Below are 27,536 nucleotides of genomic sequence, written 5' to 3' on the forward strand. Positions count from 1 at the left end.
TGTTATTGCTGAAAAAACAAAAAGCCAAGGTTGCAGCTGGCTCTAAGTTACTGCATTCTTTAACATGCTCTGCCTTAAAATCAAAGCATACCTAGTGATGTTCAGGCAGATGTCTACGCACTCCCAAAAATGTTCAGACAATTTTTAGCTCAAATCCTCTCTGCCCTCATCCATAACATAAGAACTGCAGGAACTGCTATATTTATTTTGTATGTCCATATGCTTTTATGTGCATAGGCATGTGACAATATATATTCCAAACACTATTACTATGAATATTAATAATGTGTAAAACTCTGAGGCTTATTAATTAAGACAGAGAGCAGATACGTTTCTGAACATTAGTTATTTCTCTGTGTCCACTCAACCACACGTGCCATAAACCCTACACTCGGACAGTATATTGGGACTGTTTTAAGATGACTTTTAACTGAGCCAAAGAAGAAGAAAAAAATTAGTTTGAATCTTGCACCAGAGCCAAAAAGACATGTGCCCCGATTTCATTTAAATGCATCTACTCTAAGAGGCTTATCTAAACTAATCATTCAAATTAGCTGTAAGAAGGTAAATTCAAGAAAGCTCCTTTGGGGAGGGGGGCGATGACACGGACATCCACCAGAAAAACCCCAACTTATCATCTTTTTATGTATTTTCTAAAAAACATGTCACCATTAGTAAAAGCTGTGGAAACTACATTCTTACATTTATGAAGCTACCTTAACACTACACAGCAGCTCACAGTGCACTGACCTATAAACCACATCTGAGAGAGCATCCTACCTCTGTTTATTTTATTTATCCTGGAACATTACAGTGGGTTTCCCTGCCTCCCCTTCCCAAACTGTGTTCCTGCGAGCCAGGCTGTTACTTCCCGTATTATTTCACCAATATGCGATCAACGCAATTCACTTTTCATCTCTGGCTTAATTACAAATAGCAATGCAATATGCAGACAGTAAGGACAGCTAGTGGGCATCTACCTATAATACACTGTCACCTCTCAGCACAGCCTTTCCACAGACCGCGTCTAGGGCGATGCTGGCTATTAGCTGAGGTTTTTCTTCGGCGTTACTGTCACCCTCAGCGCAATAGGAAGGCACGGCTACGTAAGTGCCTCGACATAAAGAAAAATGAGTCGGTGACAGCTCCCGTGATATACTAATATTTAATCCCGGCTGTGGGCTCAAATCAAGTTCAGGAGCCACTCGTCAGCCCCAGACTGCCCGGGTTCGTTCGGGCGCCACGCTTTCCGCCGGAGACACCACGCCAGGTAGCTCCTGAGCGCCAGCCAAGAACTGCGGCTCGCTAAAAAGTATTTTGCTGCCTTTTGTAGGGGAAGGGAGGAGAAAAAAAAAAAAAAAAAAAAAAAAGGAGGAAAAAAAAGAAAAAAAAAAAAAAAAAAAGCAAGAGCTGAGGGCCACGCCGCGCGGCACGGCACCCTGGGAAAGTACAAAACAACCCCTCCGGTCGCTCACCCTGCCCGTCCGGAGCGGCGCCCCGCGGCAGGCCGGCCGGCCGCCACCTCAGGGCAGGGCGGCCGTTACCCTGGGGTAGCGCGGCCGTTACCTCGGGGCAGCGCGCGGCCGGCCGCTACCAACCGTCGCCCCAGCAGTGAGGGGGCTCCCTTCCGCCCGCCGCCGCCGCCTCACAGCCGGAGGGAGCCGCCAGGGCAGCCGGCGCACCTGTCAGACTGCGAGCGCCGGGGCAGGCGGCGGGGGCCGGGCGCTCGCCCGCCGACAGCACCGTTCCTCGCTGCCGGCCGCCTCCCCGCCCGCCCGCCCCCCACCCCCGGGCGCGCCGCCGCCGCGCAGCAGTGCCCCGGGCCGGGGCGGGCCGGGCCCGACGCGCCCGCGACGGCTGACGCCCGCGGCCCCGGCACAGCGTTACCTGCAGCGGCGTCTAGGCGCCTGTCATGTTTTGGGGCAGGCGGCGGCGGCGGTGGTGGGGTTGGGGGGGCAGGGAGCGGTACCTACTCTTCCTCGTAGTGCAGGGAGAGCGGCTCCGGCAGGCAAAGTTCTACCGAATCCATGTGCGCCCGGCGACCATTCTCCGTGCGCCCCCGCGGTAAAGCAAAGTTTCCCGTGGCCGAGCGCCGCGCACTTGGCACGCCCGCTCCCCGGGCCCGGCGGCGGCGGCAGGCGCGGCCAGTGGGGACCAAAAGCTCGCCCGCCCGCCTAATCAAGGACTTAAAGCCCCGCTCGGAGCTCATGAATATGAAGTAGGGCTTTACATATGCAGTCCCCCCGGCCCGGGGGGACGGCGGATTGGTGGGGCGGCGGCCAATCAGGCGCCGGGGGCGCCGGGGCGGCCCCGGCGCGCGGGCCGCGCGGCAGGTAGAGGGGTGGGGCCGGGGGAGCGGCCTGAGGCGGCGGCGGCAGCCGGGGCAGAGCCCGCAGACATGTCCGCGCCGCCGGCCCGCCGGGGCCGCCCTCCCTCCCCTCCCCTCGCAGGCCGGCCCGAACTTCAAGCGCAGTTCGGCAGGTACACCTCAGCAAGGCTCCCGGTTAAGGTGGCGAAGGATTGCGCGTAAAGAGGGAGAAGGATGAAGTTTGCGCCGCCGTTGTCGGTTGTGGAGGTTGGGGCCGGCCGGGCTCGGCTGTCGGCGTTCCGCTCCCGACCGCCGCTTCCCTAACCTTTGGAACTGCTCGGCGCCGGGGGAAAAAAAAAAAAAAAACAAACAAAAACCTAATACTATCACCAAGTGCAGCCTGCCGAAGCTTCTGGGTAACTCAACTTTTCATTGTCATCCGAGTTGCTGGGGAACGGGGTGGGGGGTGGGGGGGAGAGGAGGAGGAGGAGGAAGGAGGGCGGCGGGCTGGGATTTTATTATGTATTTTATCTGTATATAGATTTTGTAAATATACAAAAATGTATATGAATATATAATTATCTAGTTAAAAATTAAAAGCCTCATTTTGTACTTGCTAGAGAAGGACACTCCTAACAAAACGAGCACTCAAATCCATTCCTTAACAGCATGGGTGCTATTGAGAGCGTATACAGGTATATGTGTTCATATACAGGTTAGCTACATCTTAACATGGCTATATTTAAAGCGTATGCCCCCGTGCAAATATTTAGATGTTTAGATGTATATATTTAGATATAGCAAAGAGAAAGAAAAGCTCCAGAACTGATCAATTTCTTCTGTAACTGTGGAGGGATTATAGTGGGCGATCTCAGCCTGCTTCATTTTAACAAGATAAGGACTGCACTGTAGTAAGTCTGCATTAGTAAATCTGGGAGTGTGCATAGGCCTCCACAGTGTTTTGGGATTTGGGCTTTTATGAAGTAAATTTTACCAAACTGAAAGGGAAATAAACACATAGCCCTGCGTGTATGCTTGCATAAGGATCACCAAGCCCAATTCCAGCAACCCACTGTGTAGAGCCAGCTCAGAGTTGCTGATCCCTGTCATATGAAAGGTCCCTGATTAAACTTCTTCCAAGAAAATGACCCTACTCAAATTTAGAGACACTGTTTGCATACACCCCGTTTTGAAAGGATCAGTAATGAATTGGGGATGCATTTTTTTCCTCTCAAAAGCTACTATTTTTACTTAATATTACAACTAAGACACCATACTTATTTTCCCGGTTCAAGGTGTTTCTGCTCCTACCAGTGAAAACAGATACAGCCTATTTCTAGCAAGAAAAAAAAAAAAAAGCAAACCGCTGGCAAGACCACAATTTTTTATAATTCAGCTTAACTCTTAGAAAATCTTTTGTGACTGGAGCCCTAACATGGTGCAAATGGCACTCTTAGATCAAAACAAATCAGTGCACACCCTCGGAATGCATTAATACTATACACAAATGGGAATGCAAATGCCCTCTCCAAATGCGTTTCACAGCAGTTTACCAAATAAATACAGTAACAGAACAGAATCCAACTCCAAAATATCTAAGTTCAATAGACATGCTTGTATATATTTCCAGCAGAGAGATTCCAGCGTTATGTATTTAACCTTATGTGAAGACTGGGCCTGCTTCCTACAAACCTGGTATAAATACATGCAAGTTTAGGAATTGGAACTCACACAGCAAAACTACAGCTCTGACTACTGTATAAAAGCAGGTAGTAAAAGCTTAATTACCAGTAGCATTATGCTGTCTATATTGTTAAATGTGAACTCTGTAATTAAGATGTAAATTCACTTGTGAGCAGTGAATTAAAAAGCTCTGAAATGTAGAGTAAAATCCAACCACTCTGTAGAAACGTCAGAGACAAAAAAAAAAAAAAAAAAAAAAGACCCACAATCAGTTTTTATCAAATTTTAAAATGAGAGGCATTTAATCATGTTACAGTATTGGAATGCCCTCTTTAAGTAACAATTTGATAAATGTAGATTTTGGAATCAAATCAGAATGTGGATATGATGTCTTTATGTATAGGTGTCTGTATTACTACATAAACCCAAAATACAGTTCCTACAAACTGACTCACATGTGCACATTGGCAAAACATGAAAATACAAATATATTGTTTGTACGAGTGTTTCTCTGAGTGTCTATTTGTAGATTTATGCCCAAAAAGCTATTTTTCAATATTTTTGTGCTAAAATTCCTACAAAACATTTCACGTGTATGTGTTTTCTTATTTAAAAATCACCCGTAATGAATCCCTATACATGAGTAATTTGATAAGGTTACTTTTCTGTATTATGTTCCCTGGAATACACAGTAAAATATGTCAGCTAATCCATTTTGAAACTTAGCAAATCACAGGTTAACTTGATTTCTACTTTTGTTCATCACCTCCTACGATTATATATTATTATATATATTATAGATATTATATATATCATTATATTATATATATTATTCAGGTGCTGAAACCATGATGGTCTCTTTCCTTCTCTCTAGCCCTCCTTTTCACGTTCACATAGTTTCCACTAGCTTGTTGGCTTGTCCCCAACCCTCCTCTACACCCCCAATTAATACATTGTTCCTCTCCCCCTGTGAACCATCACTACCTTTCTATCAGCCGTCTTTCATCCAAGCAAGTGGCTCTCTTCCCTGCCAGTGCTGCTTCTTGGACGACCAGAAATACAGTGCTATACTTTGCATGTTGATAAACAAAGCAGTTGGCTTCTTCCCCTGGGATTTAAAGTGTCACCTCCACCAGACTGGGGCCTGGAATTCCAACTGCATTCTTGAACTTGGGTTTCACAGTTACCGATCAGTTTTGGGGGAGGGAACAAAAAAATATAAGAAAGAGATTACAGCAGCAAATAAACCGGGGCTAAGCATTGCTTCAGTTTCTCAAGCTTTTCTGTAGAAATAAATTAAAATAGTAGTAAGGAAAAGAAAAAAAGAAAAACAGGTATGAGTTTGCTGAATTTTATCAGCGGATACAGAGTAAGAACGTCCATGCAAACACACATCTGCACTAACTTATCAAAACGTACAGTGCAAAATCTTACCACAAGGAGTCTATACAAAACAGTGGTAATAGAATCAGAGAGGGGAAAGGAAAAAATAGTCCAGTGCCTGTACCAGTCAAGGGGCATTACTGAGCAGCACCTACATTTCCATGTCTCTCTGTGCATATAATTTTTCCTGCATGCCACAAAGTACTTCTTTAAGCATCTTCACATTTAAATACTATAGATGTTTCAAGGTATCCAAACATCCAGATTCTTAAAACACAACTACCTCAAGGCAACTGAAGAAGATTCAGTGGCACTTCACAGAAACTGCACAGTGCATTGTGTCAAATGTGTATTTACCAAAAGGAACAACAGCTCAAGCCATCTGGGAAGGAGCAAGAATATGAAAGAGTTATTTGAAAACAAGTATACTGTTACTTTAGATAGAAATTTGCCATCATATTGTTAAGAGTTTGAAATAAATGTCAAAGTATCATCAAATATGTGATTTTTCTCTTTATTCAGTCCCTGATTAAAGAAACACAACTCAGATGTGCTATGCTACAGTGAGATAAAGATTAGAACAATATTGTCGTGTTTCTCACTGAAAGGCACTTGGTGTATCCCTGGATATACCGCTAATGAGTTAAAAAAACAAATGCTACAAAAGTTCAAAATTCTGCTCACATGTTTGTACATAGTTGGACAAACTGTAGCAGGTTATTACTTTAAAACCATCTGCTACTTCAATCTGTATTTAGCATTAATTACTTCTTATTTTGATCTTGAGGAAAAAAGCTCACATAACACAACCTCCAAATGCTCCTTAGAACTTTTCCACAGTGCGTTCAGAAATACACAGAGCAAGGCTTTTAGCTTTTGCTGCTACGCTCAGTTCCAGCATATAAAAAATGTCTCAGTGAAATAACAGCAATTGCCTTACCATGTTACCAAACTACATTCAATTCATCTAGTCTCAAATAAATACTCCATATTTTCTCCTCGTTTTATTTTCAAGGGCATGGGCATTTAAATAACTGCTTTCACTGGTACAGCACAGAAACCGTTCACATTGCTATAAATGAAAATTATTCTTTTGACGAAACACCTTTTCCAAAGCCTCTGATGAAAAGAAATGGGGGGGGGGGGGGAGGAAAAGAAAGGGAGCTGCACACACGTTGCCTGTCACCCACCAAAAAAGGTCTACTCCCTAAAGATAATTCAGGCTCACACTTCAATATGGATATCTCACTATTACCCCAAGCTCTTTTTTTAGTGTAAGTTTCTACAGAGAAGCTGAAGTGCATTACTGTCTCAGACAGACAAGGATAAGATGACTGAGGGAATTCAGTTGCTCTGTTTAATTAATACAGGATTATTTCACTTTCATTTTGTGAAGCTAATAATATGACTGGTGGAATGTCAGTAAAAATTAAATCATAAACTAGTGCAGTACCAAAGGGAAAACTTACTTTAGTTATGGAGTATTCCCAGCAGAAATCTTGAAAATCTTATACATATTTACACTGATAAAATACCACATGTACTTCATGGAATACTGCAAGCTTTCTACAATCCTTGTGGCATGTATTTACAGAGCAAGAGTTAACATTTTGAGATTATACATTAATAAATGAGTTGCAGTTATATTGTTTCTTGAATGTTAAGCACCACATACTAAACGCAGGAACACGTTCAAGGTCAATGTCCTATTTTAGACCTTTTCAGCAGCTGTGATATTATGATAATCACACTTAAAATATTCCTATAGAAAGAGTAAATTAGCCCTTTTCACTGGAAGGATTATGATGATAAACAACAAATCCAAAAGAGAACAAATTCAGATTTCTCTTTCCCCAACCCTCCCACCCCCAATGCAATAAATTTCTGTCCCTTATTATGATGGCGTTTCTATCCAGGAATTAAAAAAAGAAAAATACACGTTATTCTGCACCTACATTTTTGGGGTTTTTGGAGGCCTCACCTCTGTAAAAATACCTTCCTGAAAAAGCACTTGTGCTCTCTCTTAACACCAAAACATTTCCAGTTGACATCCCATTCTATCACTTATACTGCAGTGAAACGTAATATCCCACTAAACCAGAAGGGAAGGAAGAAAACTTAGCAGCAGCAGCTATTCCTAAGCAAGATTAGGGGTTTAGCTCCATCTAATTGAGGGATGAGACGTGTCCCTCAATGAGTCTCTTCCCACTCCCCCACCAGCCCTTCTACCTGACTGCAAGCTCAAAGTGCTAAAAACAGACAAAGAAGAAGATGGAGTGTGAATATTTCCCCAGTGAAGGTACCAATAATCTTTACTGTGAGCTGACATGAATTGCTTGTTACACTGCCCTAGGATATCATGGCTTGAAGCGAGAGCGCACATACGCACACGCACAGGGCCACCAACCATCCTCAAAGCTCCCCTAACGTGTATTTGTGCATGTGCATGTCGCAGAGGCTCCTACGACATCTGACTTGGAGCCAGTACACCTGCTGTACAAAACGTGTTCTCTCCAGCCTGCCTTTTTTCCCCACCCTGCCTCTGACTGTCCCAGCCCATCTTCCATCACTCTTCTTCCTTTTTCTCCCCCCCTGCTCCCCCTCCATTCCCTTCGCTCTGGCGTTTTTATTATTAATGTTATTGCTATTATTACTGTCCAAGCATAAGCTGATCCACAGGGGAGCCTGTGTAATTTAACCCCTCAAGCACTAAATTCCTTCACATGTGCCAAAGACACAGGTTTGTTGTTGCCTCCAGCAATATCCCAGGAAGACGAGTGATGGCGGTGTCATATCATCACACAGCGACTTAATCTATTGCGACACCCAGGGAACGGGTAACTGAGGAGATTTACAGAACATGCTCTCTGACTGAATACAAAACGCTATCCCCTTTACCAACAAACTCAAGTCACACAAAACAGTGAAACAAATTTTACCCTCCTGTGGCTCATCGTTTCCATCCAATCTCACCATGGCATTACTTGTCCCACTGTACATCTAGCTATACAACACTTTTTTCAACATTTTTGTTCTCCCTCCTTTGTTCTTCTGGTGCTCTCTGATTAACAAACAGCCAGATCATGTTGAACTGCCAAGTAACATAGCCTCAGAAATCTTTTATCCATACACTAGATGACTGGAACCATCACTTACATCAGGGTTATCTCTACATGCTGCCTTTATGTTGTCTGACATCTAATGCGTGCTTTTTAAAACAATAGATTAAAGGGGTTGCACTTTTTAAAGGTGCAAGGAACGTTAAATTAAACATTCACAGTTTACAGTAAATACCAACAAGCAGGAAAGCATCTATTTTAAGTACTAAAAACCAAAAAACCGCTCAGCTTGTCAAGCGGGGAATTTCCGCATGGGTGTCTTACTTTTGTTATCCATAACTATTAGGGAAGAATGCAACGTAATGTAGAAGTATATAACTGTTCTCTCCAAGATCAAGATGAGATTCTCTATCTTGAAGTATATAACTGTTCTCTCCAAGATCAAGATGAGATTCTCTATCTTCTAACGTTTCGCTAACCTGGGAAGCAAAAATTTGGCACAGAATTAATGCTGGAGACAAATGAGACTAATGAAATATCCTCAACTCAGGATAACCTGACTGTGGCTGGTGAATCAGAGCTTTATCCTTAGGAAATTAACAGCTCTGAAACAGTCAGAAGAAACCGGTAACAAAGGTTGAGTTCACATGCTCAAGAATAAACAAATCCTCCCTCCCCCATAAGGTACTACCTACCTTGAAGTCATCTCTAGAGGCCTCAGATCTGAAGCAGATAGAGACTTCCGTACTGAAGGCCACTGAAATCTGTCCCTATGGTAATATGTCATCTTTCTTTCCATATATATATAGCTTCTTTTAAATGCATGGTGTCAGCTGACCAACTAAGCTCTTAATATTTTAAACTTTGTATATATGCATATTGAGACTCCAAGTCAAATGATTTCTTGGACACACAGGTATATAAACCAAGTACAAGAAGGCACTACGCACATCTTGTACTTTTCCTCCAATCATTAATACGAAGAGACTTAAAATAAAGGTTTTCATGGATATACAGCTCCCAGATGGGTAACTATATGTTTCCAGCAGTTCCAGAGAAATGTAGAATTCAACACCAATTGCTCTTTTCCCAGGTCCTACAGCTCTATCCATCTGAACGGCAATGTTCTTGAAGGAAGCCCTTAGAGAATATATCAGGGTGCACCGAGATGCTATTCACCACTCCTATATTCATTTCCCAGTTAGTGGTGGGTGGAAGGCCTAGAACACCACTCACAAATATGCCAGTATACACCAATACAAGTGCAACAGTCCTGCTATCTCTAGTAGACCTGTACACTAACATCCAATGGGATCATGTTAGCATCTTTAATATTAAAGAATGGCAGAGTAACAAAAATGCCTGTGTTACAGTATTACAATGGAAACATTTTTTGAATGTATTAGTAAATATGATTGAGACAATATAAACGTAACGACATCCTTCTGCAGCTGAAGCCTTCAATTACTACCTCTGTTTCTGTCCTATAGCAGCTTCACTCCTATTGACCAGAGAGTTAGCCCTATTCAGTTATTCAATCTCAATTCAATAGATTTAGATTCATGTTTAATGGTTAAGGTGTAAGCATTATGTATACGCTCTTCCAGAATAATTAATGTGCTTGCAAATTTGGATTTATATTCTAATTTCCATTTTAAGAAACATGCAAAACTAAGTTCTTTCCTCCCACCAGTTCTGCCTCCCTTTCAGGTGTTATGTTTTCAGAACTGTAGTCTAACTTGCCTCTGACAGAAATTTCTGTCTTTCACAGACAAAAAGGAAAAGCAAGAATTGTAATTATTCGATTCAAGTATGCTGAATAAAGCAATAAAATAGCAGTATGACTTTTAAGCAGATTCAGTCAATATTTTCCTTCTAAAGCACTCACTCAAGGTGTGAATTGATTCAGAAAGTACAGCCTTTAGTCTTATTGCACTTCTGACGCTTGTATCACAAAACATTTGGTTCAATTACTGTAGATGCACGTATGTGTGCCTATACCTACACAAACACACACGTAAAGGTATTATATTATAGGCTTTTGGTTATCCATATATTTACACACAAAAAAGAAGTACTAAAAAAGTAATGTGAGCCAACGTGTATGCAAAAGTGAACGGCTCCATCTTTCATTTTAGTTAGAAGCAACTTTATTAATTTTGTCCCTCCAAAGTCCCTCTTCTCTGCTTAAGGAGCTTCCAGGTGAGCTGATTTGAAAGCACACCAAGTTACAGCATGTTACGTGCCTTACTTCTCACATGAGAGCCAGATTTTACATTCCTTTCTCAGACAAATACGTTGAGTAGCGCTCCCTTCCAATCAAGCACTGCAGAACAGCTTCCCCATTACCTACTTCCTGAGAGCACATCCATTTCTGTGCATCTACAAAGCAGATCTAATACTAGCGTTGTAATGCCATATCTTGACTGACCAGATAACCCAGAAGAATACAGTTACAACTTATCTGAGCACAAGTTCAAACAATACTACCCAAAGAAACCCTTATTTCCTGGGGAACACCCTGGCTGTTACCTTCCTTGAACCTGCCCAGGACTACTTTCAAAACCGCTGAAGTTTATAAGCATGAGGATGATAGCAGGGAGCTGTTATGATAAGTACATCTAAAGCAATTTCTGCATGCAACCGTTGCAATGTGACTGTTAAGAGACAAGCAAGAATTTCTCTAATATTATCAGGGAAACAATAGGCTTAAAAAAATGGAGAGACTTTTAGAAATAAAACAGCAGAAATTGCAACTCAGTCTTCCTACTGACCTGTTTACTCCAGCTTCAGATTATCTGCTCCTGAGGCATTAACATAAACTGTTCCAGTCTTATTAAAGGCCATATCTATATTCTTTAGCACTGTTTGCATTTGGTACACATATTTTCAGAATGCTAACGGTCTTTATTGAATAATGAACTTGGCAGCAAAACAAGAATCAGTTCTCTTTTAATGTTATTTTTCTAAATAAATTCTCTAAACCTGATTGAGTTAGATCCTTGAATCATGCTTTGGAAGATGCAACTCCGAGTTTTTGAATAAAAAGTGAAGCACTTAAGCAAATCAGACTTTTATTCTTCACCCACTGAGAAGCCAGAGATTTAAGATGAAAGAGCTGGGCTGCCTTTCTTTTTCCTTATCCTGGAAGGTTCCTTCATTTTCCCTGTTTTCCCAGTAGATTTACTTGTAAATCTGGCGACAGCCAATTCTGAAGTCCTGAGGTCTGACTCCTGACCTCAGTTATGTTAGCCCTTCCCTGCAGAAGAACTACCCCTTGGATCACTGACTTGCTATTATTCTATGGTTAATAGACCTGACCTGTGCAATATTTTTTTATCTGGCTACAGTCCTATCTCTAAATTCTCTATTTTGAATGAATACCGATTTTGTGACATGAAGTCTGCTATATAATGAAATGCAAACAATGAAAAGGCTAAATCAGTTTACAAAAAATCTATTTGTCAAACAGTGTGGAGATGCTCCCAATTTAGTCTGGGCCGTGCATGCAGCTCTTGATAAGGGAGTTAAAACCGAGCCGTTCCACTGCATAAAAATAAAAGCATCTGCAAGAGAGATATATATTCTTTTGGAGAATCTTCCCTGTAACCTGTAGCTAATTATAAAAAAAAATAAAAAAAAAAAAAAAAAGAAATAACCCCCACCTCCTTGGATTCTGCAGGAATTTTCTGACAGCCAGGAGCACTGTTACAGTAGGTAACAGTGAACGCCTCCCCAGTGCAGTCCCCTTATGTCACATTTGCATTTCTATTCAGCTACATTGCCTGACAATGAAGCAAATGGGTCTGCCTTATCTGTACAATTCTGGACAACAGAGATTTCTAAGCCATACAAAGGAACGAGCTTAACATTCAGCACTCAACACCTCCCGGGGCCCCCCCTCCCCAGCCCTGTGGGGAATGCAGTCACACAAACACCTGTCCACACCAAAACCTGAAACCCTCACATGGTACCCGAAAAGCAATCGGTTAAAATAATAAAAATAAAACAAAATAAAAAGCTATCCAAGACTTTTAAGGAGCTTGCCAGCCTCGAGGAAGAAAATAGTTCCAACCCTCAAGGTTTTTCAGGCTTTGTTTTGACCGTAACGGAGAAGTAAAGGAGTGTCCCTGGAATGTAAAAGTAGATAATATCTAGTCCACCATTTGTGACTCCCTCTGTCCCTTTTAGGCTGGTATTTAATACAGCAGATGAAATCTAGAGATCCTTTTATCAGGGAAATTTCATATCACCCTAGTTTTCATTAGAAAACCTTTAGCAGCTAGTCTGGCTAACTCATGCCATTTCATTGCAGTAGGAAGAAATTTCTGGCTAATTCCTTCAAAATTAATATCATCTCATTTAAAAGTTAGAATTGACACAAAAAACCTGCACAAGCTGAAACCTCCAGATCAAACTTGTGTTATGACAAGACTTAAGCCAGTTATAATACAGGCTTTAAACAGCAAGGAAAAAAAATTACATTGACATAGTTCTACAGCTTTCCATGATAGATATATATATATATATGTATACACTGTATCTGTCTTGGCCCTCTCCCTCTCTCCGAGATGCCCAGAGTAACAAAATAGGCTTTGTGCACACAATTTGAAGTTGAAGAAACTTCATTGTGGAGGGGGCTATCCACATGTTTATTCGCGTATACAGAAGTAATCTGGGGTAGCAAGCATGGAGATGGGGGTGGGAGGATGTCTGTCTTTTTGTCCTACTTATTATATCCTAAAGCACAATATACCTTTTATGTAGCATACTGAATTTTACACTGCTATCTTATACTTTAATTGTCCTGAACTTCCAGGTAAGGTTATTCTTTGCTGTTGAACAAATGCTGAATTTCTCCCCAGAGGTGGTTGCAATGAGTAGTGATTCTCTATCTTTTTCTCACTTACATAGTTTTGAAGATTTACAGGCATGAATATCATCATGTTAGCATAAAATGGTATTATTATTGCCAAAAAACAAGGCAGTTACGCACAGCGACAGTGAGGAATGCAGAACGCTTACTTGGATTCAAAGGAAGCACGAAGCTCCTTAAAGCAGCCTATTGTTTTTAATTCTACTAGTACTGGTGCTTCAAAAGCTGCTGTCTGTTACTGTTGCCTTTGCGGGAGTTGGAGCAAGAGATTAGGTACATTCTGCCTCTTCAAGTGCTAGTGAGAAAACAGCCAACTTTTATTATCCTTAGCACTGAAAATGGCTTTATTGCCGAGGAGGTATGAAACTACCAATTGTCCTGGTATCATACCTCCTAAAGCATTGCAGATCCCTCAAATGCTGTCAAAGTGACAGATCACTTTTACCCTCAACCATACAGGCGCATAAGTGAACTTCATACAAGGATGTGTGCATATGTTGCAGTGCAGAGCAAAATTTAGTCCTTAAACTTGCTATGATAAAAATAGAACATAGAACAAAATTAAATAGTTGCTACTAACATGTCAATATTTTAAAATGTTTTTCTAGACTGTAACACTAGAGATATTATGAGATATCACATAATACTACACTGTTGGAACTACTTGTGTCTGTTGATTTATTAAAAAAAAAAAAAACAACTAGTACAGATGGAAGAGAGATACAGTAGTTGGATAGCTCAGAAGTAACCAAGGAAAACATTTTGCACAGATTGGTCCAAGGTCTGTTTGAATCTCAAGTCAGGTCATCTATTAGGCTTACGTAGCTATCCAAATGAAAATAACCCCTTACCTCTACCCCCTCATAAACATGCAAGGACAGAAGTTGTAGAATATACCTTGCTGACTGCATACATAGTTTATGCCTATGTATTGCATCTTGAAGATACCTATCATGATGGTTTCTACACGCCTGTCCCTTCTGGAGCAGAGTAAGCAACACAACTGACCCAGAAGGATTAAATGAGAAATTCAACTAATTAATGAGCCCTGCAGGCAAAACATCATTTCTTCTGCTCTTTGGGGCATTTACAAGGTCAGCTGTTTCTTTTTCCCCAGCATCAGGTTAGACTCATTCATTTGTCAAGATACACAGGATTTGTAAGACAATAGTGGCCCCGTAAAATTCAGTTGTGCCCACTATCAAGCCAAATAACATGGTATATTTTGTCTAATTCCCACAGTAAAGGAAGAACTGTTCAGGCCAATTCAGCTTTATCAAAAAAAGCTTCTCTAATATTACCTTGCTCCTCCATGGGCAACAGTTTAGAATTATGAACATAGTATTTCCGTTTAAGAAAATATTCTGGAACACAACTTCAAAGATTCTGGAACGCAGCTCCACTCCCCCATCCCGCTTTGCTGTCTTTCTGATGATCGCTTTTCTGAGAGCATTACATGGCACAATTTTCTTCCATCTGCCAGGGAAGTTTCCCAAAAAGTATACCAACTTCAAGAAATGAGGAATCTGAATAGGAGACACGTTCAGATAGAATTCAGAAAAATTATCAGCTCACCTCATCTGTTTCTCTAGCAATATGTGCTCTGTTACTATCCAATGGCCTCTTTGGTAATAAACTTGTCCCACCTCCCATCTGCTCTTCTTGCTGGCCTCCCGCCACTTCAGCCTCAGTCCTTTCCTGTCTTCAAGATGTCATTCAACTTCACTTGCTCCCCTACCCATTTGTTTCTCTTTCCAAGTGAGATCAAGCATACATCTTTCTATGTCTCTCGCTCCAGCCTTTAGCTTCTGCTCCATCTTTTTAGTAAGTGTCTATGTTTCTGCTCCATTTATCATAGCTGGCAGTATGCACTATGCAGGTGTCAAGGAAACCAAGACAGAGTTCACTATTCATGATATTGCCTTTTCAGCCTTCTTGTGGCTTGCTATTGAGTGTCAGCTCCTTAACACTAAGCTGTGTGTTGAGAAGAATGTGTATCAGTTAAAGACAAATTACCTTAAGCCAATACAAGGGCGCATAAGGAAACCAGACCACTCTAAAGTTAGACTTTTTCAGCCTCGCTCTGATGTCCTTCTAGATTATTTTTCCTTTCATTTGCTCATTACCCGAGTTTTTGTGTCATCTCTACAGCATTTTTCCTTACTGGCTAAAAAGCTTACAAGCCATTGCATGATGCTGGACATAACATGCATGCAGGCCTCCATAAACATGAATGTCTAATGTTTGACTTCAGTAAGTGCTTCTTTTTCACATCAATATGGACTTGAGTTTCACTAAATGTAATCTAGCTCAGAAAAAGAAATGTCTTGGACTCAGCAGGACAGAAGTCAAAACTAAATCAGAAACATCTAGCTGTCTTTCTGAAAAGACTGAGAGCAAAACTCCACCCATTCCCTCCCTACTGTCTGGAGCAAGGAAGAACAGTACACTCGGGGGACCTGTGTACCGGCTACCAGTCAAGACCCATTGTTTTTAAGGACAACATTCAATTCCACAAACATATCATGAACAACGAGCCACATTCATATCCTGGAAAACTGGCTTAATTCAACACCTCACCTGAGAGAAACTTCCCAATACATACAATACCTCAACACAATACAGGCAATTAAAAGCAAATGCAACATTTAATGCTCAATTGCAATTGCAGCTTTTGCTTTAGAATTGGAGACAGAGGGTTGTTGTTTTGGTGGTGGTTTTTTTTTTTACTTCTTTGAAAATACTTCTTATTCTGGCATTTCAAGTAAGATTCCATCACTTCACTGTAAACAGTAGGGCACTGGGTATAACTTCACTGCCATAAGAATCTAGCTTAGCAAAGTGTCATAAGAATCTATTTTAGCAAAGACAGTTGACTTGATGAAAATTCACAAAATGCACATATGAGAAAGGCCAGACAGTTCTTTAGACAAATGCGGTATAGATATATGATGAAAAAGGGGGGAGAATTGACCACTGAGGTACCTACAGGCTGTAGTAGATTCTGGATTACTCACTTTTTTTTTTTCACTCACTCATTTTCCTTACACTAGTGCTTTTTAAAATATATGATGTAGTTTAAATTGTTTTGCATAAGTTCAAAGCCAAGTTCAAAAGATTCCATAAGAAGCTTTTTTGACTTGTGATATACGGTCAATCTTGATAATTACAGTCCCATTTAAGCTCCAGCTTGACAAACTTTTTCTACAATGGAACTACATGCATCCAGCATCAACACAACTCACTAGTTTTTATTTGATGTGGCAAAGAACAGAGGATAGACATCTCTTATAATCATTAATTTCTGACACTTCTGTCCAGGTCACCTTCCTGTTTTTACCCATCATTAGTGTGGTATTTCTTACAGTAAAACAGACAAATCTCCAATTTCTAACCCAGATAAACATCATCTAACGCATAGTTTAAACTTTTTTCTTTACCAATACTATGCATTCTTTAAAACAAGCCTGCAAAACGGTTCTGTGATTGCCAGAACCCCATCCTTCAACTTCTTAAATCTTCTTTCACATTGTATCCGTGGAAATGAAAAGGACAATTCACATAAATACAAATATAAAACTAAAACTAAGGACACTACATGAAAATTTACTTTATCATCTTACAAAATTTCTCAGGGAAGTAAAGTTTCATATTTCTCCAATACAGTAAATATGTTCAAGTCGAAATTAAAATAATTTACTGGAATTTCCCTCTTTTGCTGGAAGGCAAGAAAATATGTTCTAAACCTCTCATCCACTATATCCCTTCACACTACTCAGAGACCACTACACAAAGTCCTCACTTAAAGAAAATAGCAGAATATACAGTTGCTTTAAATACCGCAACCTATTCTTTGTCTCTGTTACACCATCTGAAAAAAAATCCATGCCTACAGAAGGTGGTCAACAGCATGGAGTGGGTCAAGGTTACAGCTGAAAAGGGAGAAAAAGTGCAAGATAACTACACACTGGGAACGGGTAACACAACTTCATGGGCAACATACATAGCATGTTATGAACAACGGCAGATTACAACGATATAATGAAGGGATGCCTCGCATACCCTGAAAGACAAGGACAGCACAGGACGATGACCCATCCAATTATCTCTACTCTTATTTTATTCCTTATCCTTCAGCCAACTACCTCAAGCACAGGAAACACCCTCCTAAAGCAATCCTACGTTCATTCCATTTGTCCCTTTACAGGTAGGCTCGTTTTATTCTGGTCCACTTGGCATCTGGCACGACTAAGAACAAATTAACGTGAGCATAGAAGTCTAGCAGACTCTGTCTGTGAGGAGCTACCACATATTTTCCTTGTCACATCCCCTTCCCTTTACCAGAGTGCCATTCCCCAGCCTTTGTGGCAAAAAAAAAAAACCCACACCTTTTTATCACCCAGTGCCATCATGTGCGAAGGGGCAAATCCACACCCTGTTGACCACCACTCCATAGTTGTTTGCCTTGTCTCTCTGGTTGGACAAGTCTGTGCTGATGGCACCTGTTAAAGCTGCTTCAACTAAGCTGTTCTGCATTTGTCTGGCTGGATTTGGACTTCCCGGATCCCTGACTGAATACAAAGTGATTTGAAAAAACTGTGTTTGGCAACAAGCACAGTGGGGAGTACACTGTGTGTTGGTATACAAGAGCACAATGTGTTCTTCATAACATCACTGAGGGAGCATGCTGCTAGAATCTCTCTGCTGTCGAGATCAAAATGGTCTCCTTTGTTGTCAGCTGTTTAATAGCAGCTGTTTAATGTAATTCCAAATGATCTGCTTGAATGAAGTTGTCATTCTCACAGTTCACTTTAACGTAGTGAAAAAAAAAAAGCACAACCCATAGCTTGGCCATGTTATTTTTCTATTGTTCTCCTGAAAAGTTGCACTCTCATATATTTCTGCTAGCTTATCAAAATAATAAAAGTCTAATTTCTCGAAATAAAACATGCATTTGAGGGAAAAAAAAAGAGGCAAAGGATTGAATATTTCTTTCAAAACACTTTCCTTTTGGATGCTTGAGAATACTTTGATTAAAAATATCTTTGCTTCTAAAAAATTACGCACAGAAAGACGTGAACTTGTCAGCAGATACGTGAGCAAAAAGAATATCTATTTCTATAGGTATTTCAAGAAATTTTCCCCTAATGAGGTTATAATTTATTTTATTGCATTTCATAAAGCAAAAAAAAAGTTGTAGCAGAATGTTGATATAGTGAAAAACATATGTACTCTTCTTGATGAAGCAGTTTAGTTTATGGAAATATACTTCTATAATGTGCGTGGGTTTTGTTAAAATCTGTTTGATACCAAGAGTGATAATAAGGACCATAATCTGTAAAAATATTTGCAGTTCTCTGATGAACAATAGAGGGCACTAATGCTTCTAATCTGGCAAACGCATCACGCGCCAGACACAAAAAATAGTAGCGGTACTTGTAGCACACAAACCACATCATCTATGCTAAATACGTAGATAGTAGAGAGAGGATTTCTGTCTCTCAGAAAAGTTCTTTTTGTCCTTTAAACTTCCTTTTTTTTTTTTTTTTGCCTGCAGAAAGTAGGATGTAATAATAACACGCTAATACTTGCAGCCTTTCAAAGCGTTATTTTCTTTTGTTCATTGAACAAAGCGGACGCAACTTTTCCTCATGCAAATCCCTTTTCTGTGTACTTTCTCACCACCTTCTTCTCTGTTTACCTATAGCTCTGTACAGGAGTTCAAGGTAAAGCAATTCCACTGATAAATGTAGAAGCCAAAGGTTGCTTAACATGTGCATTACCTATGTTCCCAGCAAGCTAATGTAGAAATACTGGCTACAGACATCAGCAATTGAGAGGTACTGGGCTACCACCTGAATGCTCTGAGTTGGAAGAGCTTATCAGCAAATCTTATACCACTGAAGTGTTTTAAGCAGTTTCACTTAGCTCTCAAAAGATGCAGCTACTAAAAGGGGTGCTTCAATAAAAGGCAGAAGCAGAGCAAGTATTTTAGAAAGGCTCTGCACCTTGAACTACCTTTTCTCTATATGCATTAAAAACATGAATTTAGAAAACAATTCAGCCTTTTTCCCCAGAATAAATCTCAAGAAGATAGAAACTTTGTTAGAACTCTAGTAGCTGATCACCATCTACCTTTTTTAAATGCTTACTAGTCTCTTTCATTGCTATTCAAAGAAACAGATTTAGTTCTCAGCTTTGGAGACTGAAACTTTGGCAAGAGAGACTTAAATACCAAACACCAACTAACAGATTGTTGCTAACATTGTGAGAAATTGGTAAATGCACTTTGATTAATTCAGAATAACTGTTATCTGGAGAAACATAAATACTAATATTCTGGTGCGGTAATTTCAGCACATATTTTAAATGAAAAATTAAACATATGTCCCTGTACATACTGAAGGCTGCAAAGTCTTCATGAACTGTACGGTTTAATTTCCAACTCCTCCATTTCAAAAGCAATGCATCAGCTTTTCAAAGATACCAAACAAGCAGCTCCTACAATATTAGCATCTCATCCAAGTCAAACGATACAGCTTTAAGGCCACATTAATAGATAGGCTCAAATCTGAAAGCTGGACTCAAGTTACCTCCACTACAAAGGCAAGATACACACAATTAGAGGAAATAACTCAAATTTCTGTCCCAAATCAGTATGATGTATAATGAGTTTCTACCTTCTGATCTGGAACTTTTAAAGACTTCTTGGCCACAAATCCAAGATAGTCAATGCAAGCACTAGACATTCTTTATTTGACTATACTGAAAGAGTCAAAAACCTACACACTATTCATCCAACCTTCACTGCAGATTTCTGATGTCAAAAGATTATTCTCTAACTTCAAAGGGTTTTGTGTTTGGTTTGTTAGTTGTTTTTTTTCTTTGTTTTTCTTTTTAAATATGACCTTAATGTAAGCATTCTGCCTTTTGTATCTTTATTTTTTGTGCCATTCAAGAGACTGGCCTCTACATATTTCTCCATTTCTTTCAAGTAGTCATAGGAGACGTTGCAAGTTAACAGGTGAAATACAAACAGTGCTATGAGGGATTATCATTCCAATTCAGCATATTATATTAAGTGCTATCATACCGATGACACTCAATTGTGTCTTATTGACTGTCTTGAGAGACAAGTAACAGCCAGACACAAACACCATCCATGATGCTACCCAGCACAATAGGAAGCATATTCTGGCCATGGAGACAAGACAAATTCTTGCTTATTCCTATGCTAAAAGCGTAAACAGGAGATAGAGCCATGGATGCTAAGACATTTTGTATACAATAAAACTGCAGCGGGCCAACAAGCATAGACATACACAGACAGACAATACATATGTAGAGTACTTGAAAAAGAAGAAATGTCTTAAAACAGGATAGACAGGAACCTTTGATGGAATATATTTTAAAGAATTATTTTGAGCTACTCAAACTCATTGCCGTTTTGTCATAAAAGCTCTATAGGGGCGTTGTATAAAAATTAAAGTTTCTAGCACTTGTCAATGTATCATAAAATTTTTTTGCCTAGTCTTCAGCAGTTCAGCACTAACTGCTACCCCTGTTATCACCCTGTATGTCACACTTGGCTGTCTTGCAGTCAATGTTTGGAGCCCTTACTTAGGTCAGAAGCTATGCTGGCTTTAGCATTCCTCTTTCCCCCTAAGTCATAAGTATTCTTAAAAATTAAGTTTATCATAAAAATACTGGATACATAAAACCATAGCTTCCAAATATTTTGATGAACACATGGTATGACTTGCCTCTGCTACTTGAGCCCATCTCTACGTTTTCCTCAAGGCGTTGTCCACCATTTCAAAATACTGATTGCCCTGCCTGTCTGTCATCTCAGTCACTGTCCTGACATTATCTTCCTGTTATTCTCCATGTTAGACAATATGGATGCAAAGTGATCCAGACGCCATCTCAATACAGGTATTGAAATTTACTGGTTCATAATCTACAGTTTTTATTTGATGGATACTTATAACTACACTGGGTCAAATTTTATTACTAGTTACATCACTAAATCTAGACTCAAAAGGATTTGCTTCCATAGAGTTAGAATGGACTCATACCAGCACAAAACTAATCTAGAGACTAATGAAATAAGAAAGAACCTTTATCAAACAAAGATTCCATCAAGGTCATTTTTATTCTTTTCCTTTTGTTATTGACCTGCCTGGAACAATAACCAACATGGCTTGGAAATGCATTAGGAAATATCTACACTACAGTTATGCACCACTGCTTAGACACTAGCATCTTCCAGAAAACATCCAAAGTCCTAGAAAATGTATATATCGCCCACATAATGATTTTTACAGAGCTTTTAGACCATCTTTGTGGAAAAAATTCAGATACTTAATCTAGTGCAGCCAGATACAAACATATAGCTATTAAATATTATTGCAGGAAATACTATAGATGCCATTTCTTGCATTTTCTTCGCATTCACCCTTCAAACGTTCCTGCAACTAATAATTTACTCTTTGTCCTGGTTCATTAATAAAAGGGACCATGTTAATAACCAATCAGACCAAGACGATGAAAACAGAAGCAAACTCAACAAAACATCTCTAGCCTTAAAACCAGGTGAACACTGGACTTCTCTTACTCCTTATGGCATGAGAAGTAGTTATTCACCCCGAGATTAATTCTTGCCAAGGACTTTTCCCCCAAAGAGAAAAGAAGGAGCAAAGCCAGTATGTTTGCATCGCAATGGTGCGCCTTTACCTCTCTGTACCAGTGAGACTTGCAGCACTGAATCAGGAAGTGCATTTCACATTTCATGAATCCCTAAAGCCACAGTTAGTTTTCAAAACAAGGGGCAAGTTAATCAGCAAATTGCAGAGCGTATACTTAGAGCTAAAAGTATTCTCCTACTCAGCCTCCCAGTCCTTCATGTCAATAATGCAGAATTATTATTTTTAAAATAATTACGTACTCCTGATGTCTAAGTATAAACACAAAAAGGCTGCTCCAGCCTCAAAAAAAATCATGAATATACTTCCTTTCAAGCAGGAACCTATTTCTTAATGGGAGGACATGACTTTGAAGTGGGCTTTCTTTTTTCTTTTCCGTAAGCAATATACAGAAGTTCAATTATTCATAAGAGGGACTAGTCATGTAAATAAGGTCTGGAAGACTGAGAACCATGTTGCCAAAACACATCTTAAAGCGCAAAAGACAATTTTAGCCTAGCCCTTGCTAGGCAGGTGCGATCTCAGGAAGCCTGGCTGGAGAAGGCAGGGTTTGTAAATCAGCATTTACACCGTGTGGGGAGACCACTTACAGCAAGTTAGAACCTACAGTGTGAAGTTTTACAACAAGAGATTTACAGCAGCCAGAGTCGATAACACAAAAACAAAACCACAGAGCACCTATCAAACAATAGCCCAAAAAACAAAGCATAACTCTCAAAAATGTAGTCTACATGAAACAGATGCTTTGATTCCTCCAGAAAGGCTGAGGTCTGATGTGCAACTATATTCAGAGGATTCACTAATTCTTTCAGCATGCCTTCATAAGGAGCATCTCCTGCTCTTTAAAACAGCAATTCTGCCTGCTTCAATCAGAAACAGGGAATGATTTAGTATTTTTGTTGGCTGGTTATTTATAAGAGATCTACTCTAGATTAGTCCTGCTTGAGTGGCATCATAAATGGCTCCATTCCCTAGCAGTAGTCTACTTCAGATGGGAACCTGACAACCTCTACTTAGTGTGTCTTTCATAGTACACAATGAAGTGTAAAAACTGCTGTGAAAAAGCCTGCGTTTCAAAACAAACCATCTCGGTAATAAGCACTTAAAAACACTTTTTATTAATATATTTCTTTGTGTACAAAACAAAAGCTTAATGCTACAACGGGCCTCTGACAATGTTTTTCTTTGTTTTGTTGGGTTTTTCCTTCTCCAAATGAAGTACTGCAACAGCTTTTAGAAGGTCCAAAATAAATTATTTGAAATAAATTGTTAAAGTGAGGCTTATGAAAGGGTTGGGTTTTCCCTCATCACAGCTTAATAACGTGGGGTTTTCAACGAAAAAGCTTAATCAAAATCCAAAGTGGAAATCCTAAATTAGTAAATATTGAATTTAACCACTTTTATATCTCAGGTATTAGCAAATACCTTTGGTCTACAGAGATACAGCCCCTTCTAATCCTTATCTGAATTTGCAATTAAGACTTCAGAGCTACAGATATCTGTACACAGCTCTGTACACAGCTCTGCTCTCTTATTTTTAAATGATTGGACCCAAATCAAATCAGTCTTCAAATACATTGAAAAGTAAATGTCTGATGTCTAATTGAACTAATAGATAACACTCTTTTTAATACTGTTAATGCTTAGTGTGGGCTTCACACAGACAGGAGTGAGGGGAGGGAGAGAGTTGGGAAAAAATCTGCACAGAAAACCTTGTCCTTATATTATTACCACGCAGCTCCTTGGTATAAAGATAGAATAAAGCTAATATTTACAAATTACTTGCAAAAAAAAAATTCTAAATATGTTAAGAGTTAGATTCTTCTTCTCTTTCACTAATTGTCACCTCCAATAGGACATTGTAAGAGCCTGAAAATGAAGCACTTAGGAGTTTTCTTTTCCAATCTCTTGTGGGCTTCTCTCAGTTTATCGCAAATGAACAATCGTGTTGGAAGGGGCACCGTCTGTTTAATGTCATTAGTGATTGTTTCATAAAACAAACAGCCGCTCCGCCATTCTGCTGCAGTTAATCTTAAATCTAAACGTGGCGGCACTTGGGGAGAGTCTCAAACATGGTTTGTTCTAACCAATGCAGGGCTCTTAATCTATTGCAAGTCAAGGCGCTTATCTCTCTGCTCAGCTCAGAGCAGTGATTTCTTTGTCCAAATATCAAACCAAACCCAGTTAATATCATGCTTCCAGCTTTTTCCCAAAGATTTTTCCTCCTTAAATTGTGGCCAAAACCTAAGGCATATTTATTTATTGCTTATACCATTTCATGCTTATTTTGCAATATTAGCAAAGTCAAACTATTTGCAAGTTAGTGCGCAAGGGTATTTCAATGTGCTTAATCAGCCGGGTGAACTGATAACTTGGAGATTTACCTAATTGTGCTGCAAAATCATTCATTCTGGATTAAGCCTGTAATGGCACATGTTTATAACAGTTGAGGACTTTTATACAAAGGCCCAATCCAAAGTAGTATTACCCACCTTAAACTTTCTTTAATGTTTACGGGAGCAAAGGTTGCCTATCACTTCACAGGATCAAATTTATAGCAGCATCGCTCATTAATAAAAAAAAAAAAAAGACATAAAAACCCACCAACAACCAAACCCAGCGCTGACGGAAATTTCACAGCAGCTTTTCCCAAGCATCTCATACCACATTCCTCCTTAAAAATAACAAGGACAACTTTATCCTATATGCTTTTTAGTGCTACCAGACCCTTAGCTGGTACACAAGGGTAGGCATATTTTGGTCGCTCCTGTTCAAGTGCCAATTTATGAAAATTGCAACACAGGTTTACAAGGGTATTTATGAAAATATAGAGATAGTATCTATGATGTACATGTACACAATAGATTTTTACTCTCTTCTCACTTTTTTTTTAAATCTGCTTGAGTCTAACGTGAATTTCTAAGTCCTGAACTTGCAATAAATGCATATGTGTGTTCTTGCCAAGTCAGAAGAAAAAAGTTTCTTTTGAACTGGTGGTACTCCAAATGAGTGTGTCTGAGTAACAGGACAGATACCTCTAGTGGCAAGTGTTCATGTGGTGGGAGGGTTGGAAAAAAAGTTTTGTTCCTCTAGGAAAGCCTGAAGCATTTTTTTTGTCCTTCCTGTTACCAAAGTATCATCCCCTAGGCCCTGAGAAGACAAACCTCGACAGTGGAAGAATCCTGAGCATTTGTTCACTAAGAAGAAAGAATAAAAAAGCCAAGTAGGATTAGCATTCACCTCTGAAATGTCTTAGAGGTAAACAAAAGTTATGGCAGGCAAACACTGGTGGGCAGGTATACCAGAACCATCTTCTAAAATGCCACAATACTAATGCTTATATAATTTATGTATATATTCCCTGGTTACATTTAGCAAGCTGAACTAAAGATACATGTCAATATGGTGAAAGTATGAAAAAATTTTCTCTCTCTTCATTTAGAAAATACAAAAAACCCCACAACCAGTGATACATGTAAGCCCCCACTCTTTTGTGGTCTATCCCCCAGCACTTGCATTAAACTCCCCTAATAAACACAACCAATTGTCTTTTCCTTTTCTCTTTAAACAAAAAAAAAAAAAAAAAAAAAAAAAAGGGGGGGGGGGAATAGAGAGAGGGAAAAAATCAATTCAGCTCAGGTTTTTCCACATCTTCATATCACTTCCCATCTCAACTGGCTGGAGTAGAATTTCAATTAACTGGTAGGAGTCCAAGAGAAGCCCGGCTGCCTGTGTTCCTCCCGGTCATGCCCCATAATTGTAGAGGGACCTGCATTTTTCAGCCAATGACATGGCTTACAAAAATAGATACACTGAGTTATTTGATAAAGGAACCAAAGCCTGTCGCTCCTGTTCAAGTGCCAAACAACATGAGAGTGAGTGAGATTGTGTTCAGATCCCAAACTGGCCAGGCTTATTATTCCACAGAACCATCTTAGGCTGGGGGTCGGGGGGGAGGGGGGAGAAAAGAAAAAAAAAGAATAAAAAAGGAAAAAAAAAGAAAGGCAACACTATATGCAAGCCAGTCAGTTTCAAAACCTCCCTTTTCTGGAGGAAAATTAACTGCCATGTTTCCAACCTGTCACCCCTCCAGAAAGCTCTCCAGAGCAAGGCAGAAGTGGTATCTTTATGCATCTCCTACACATCTTTTTTCAGAGAGGAGAAATGTTGGCAGGTATACATCCACTCTTGTGTTCAAAAATAATCTCGATTCCCGAGTAAAATCCTGCTGAAGATCAATTGTCAAAACACTGCTAAGAAGAAAAAACAACTGCTGATGGCTCTCTGCACCAAAATTTTGGGCAAAGACTCTTATAACTCTGTATAGTTACAAAACCTAATCTCTAACATATTTTACTGGACAATTAATTGATCATTAAAGAAAAAGTACTTTTATCAAAGAAAAGAAGCATGTTCATAACTAAGTGGCTGATAGAGTATCATTGGATTATAAGAAACAGTTAAATAAATGTTTGTACTTCTATTTACTCTTAGTACCAGCAATCAACATTGATCCCAACATTTTTCTTCTTTTCTTCATTAGATTTATGTCTGAGCATCAAAGGTATTCAAGTCTATAGCAATTCAAAATCAAATACTAAATGCTCCATAATGTTCACTATTTCCTGATTATACGAGTCATATAATATAACAAACCATATTTTCACAGAAATATATCGTGGTGCCTGTCCTATATAGTCCCATCAGTGAACAAGACAAGTGGAGCGAGTACTGTTGTAGAGGTTTTTTATGCTTACCATGCTACAAGTGTGCCCCATACTTTAAAGATTTAAAAAAAATAGGTCACTTTTTGAAGGCACCTCTCCTAATCCCCCAACATATTAGGTTAATATTTTCTACTTTATAATTGAGAACTTGTACCCAGTTTTAAAGCTCAATTTTGAAAGAGTCAGTAAAAATAAAGCCATAATTATCAAGTGCAGACTTTCCACTTTCAAGGGGCAATCCAGATCAGATACAATATATTTTGGTAAGAACAAACTCATCCAACAACTCTCTGCAGATCTTGCAGCCCTACTCCCAAAGTCGGAGCTTATTTAGAGTCCGATCAGAAACAAGGACTATTTCCTTCTTTTTTGATATGTCAAATGCTGTCATACAGACTAACCCCACACACCTGTCAACTGCCTTTCCCACCACAGACTCAGATTCATCTTCCCCAACAGGCATAATTGCTGTTATTCCCCTCTCTCAGCAACATAAAGACATCCATCGAGACCTTGTTCAGGTGGGAACTACAACAAGGACAATTCCCAGCTGAAGAAATAGAAAAAATTCCTTGATCACCATAAGCTTCAGATTTATTTGTATTTGGATAACAAAACAAATCCTTGCATCCATCCTGGAAAACTCATGCCATGCTCTTTCTTCTCAACAAAATGTCACTGTGCTGCCAAACAAGTAACAACTCAGAGCACTGGGATTAGTAACTCTGCAAATAAAATAATCTCTGCAAATAATCACCTCCCAGATTCTCTCATCTTCCTTTTCTCAGTTCTTGC

The 27,536-nt window shown here is 39.7% G+C and overlaps 1 protein-coding gene across 5 annotated transcripts in view; it reads right to left on the reverse strand.

Moving 5' to 3' along the window:
- Positions 1–27,536, reverse strand: part of ESRRG (estrogen related receptor gamma) — a 385,126-nt gene that overhangs the window by 165,020 nt on the left and 192,570 nt on the right. Inside the window, exon 1 of one of the 5 annotated variants that reach the window (XM_074144570.1) lies at positions 1,974–2,158. The exons of the other annotated variants lie outside the window; for them this stretch is intronic. Within the exon in view, the coding sequence (XP_074000671.1) occupies positions 1,974–2,029 (56 nt within the window). The 5' untranslated portion in view covers positions 2,030–2,158. Of the gene's footprint in view, positions 1–1,973; positions 2,159–27,536 lie in introns of those variants that run through there. 5 annotated transcript variants of the gene reach the window in all.

The sequence above is a fragment of the Numenius arquata genome, chromosome 2 (assembly GCF_964106895.1).
Source record: "Numenius arquata chromosome 2, bNumArq3.hap1.1, whole genome shotgun sequence".
Lineage (NCBI taxonomy): Eukaryota > Metazoa > Chordata > Aves > Charadriiformes > Scolopacidae > Numenius > Numenius arquata.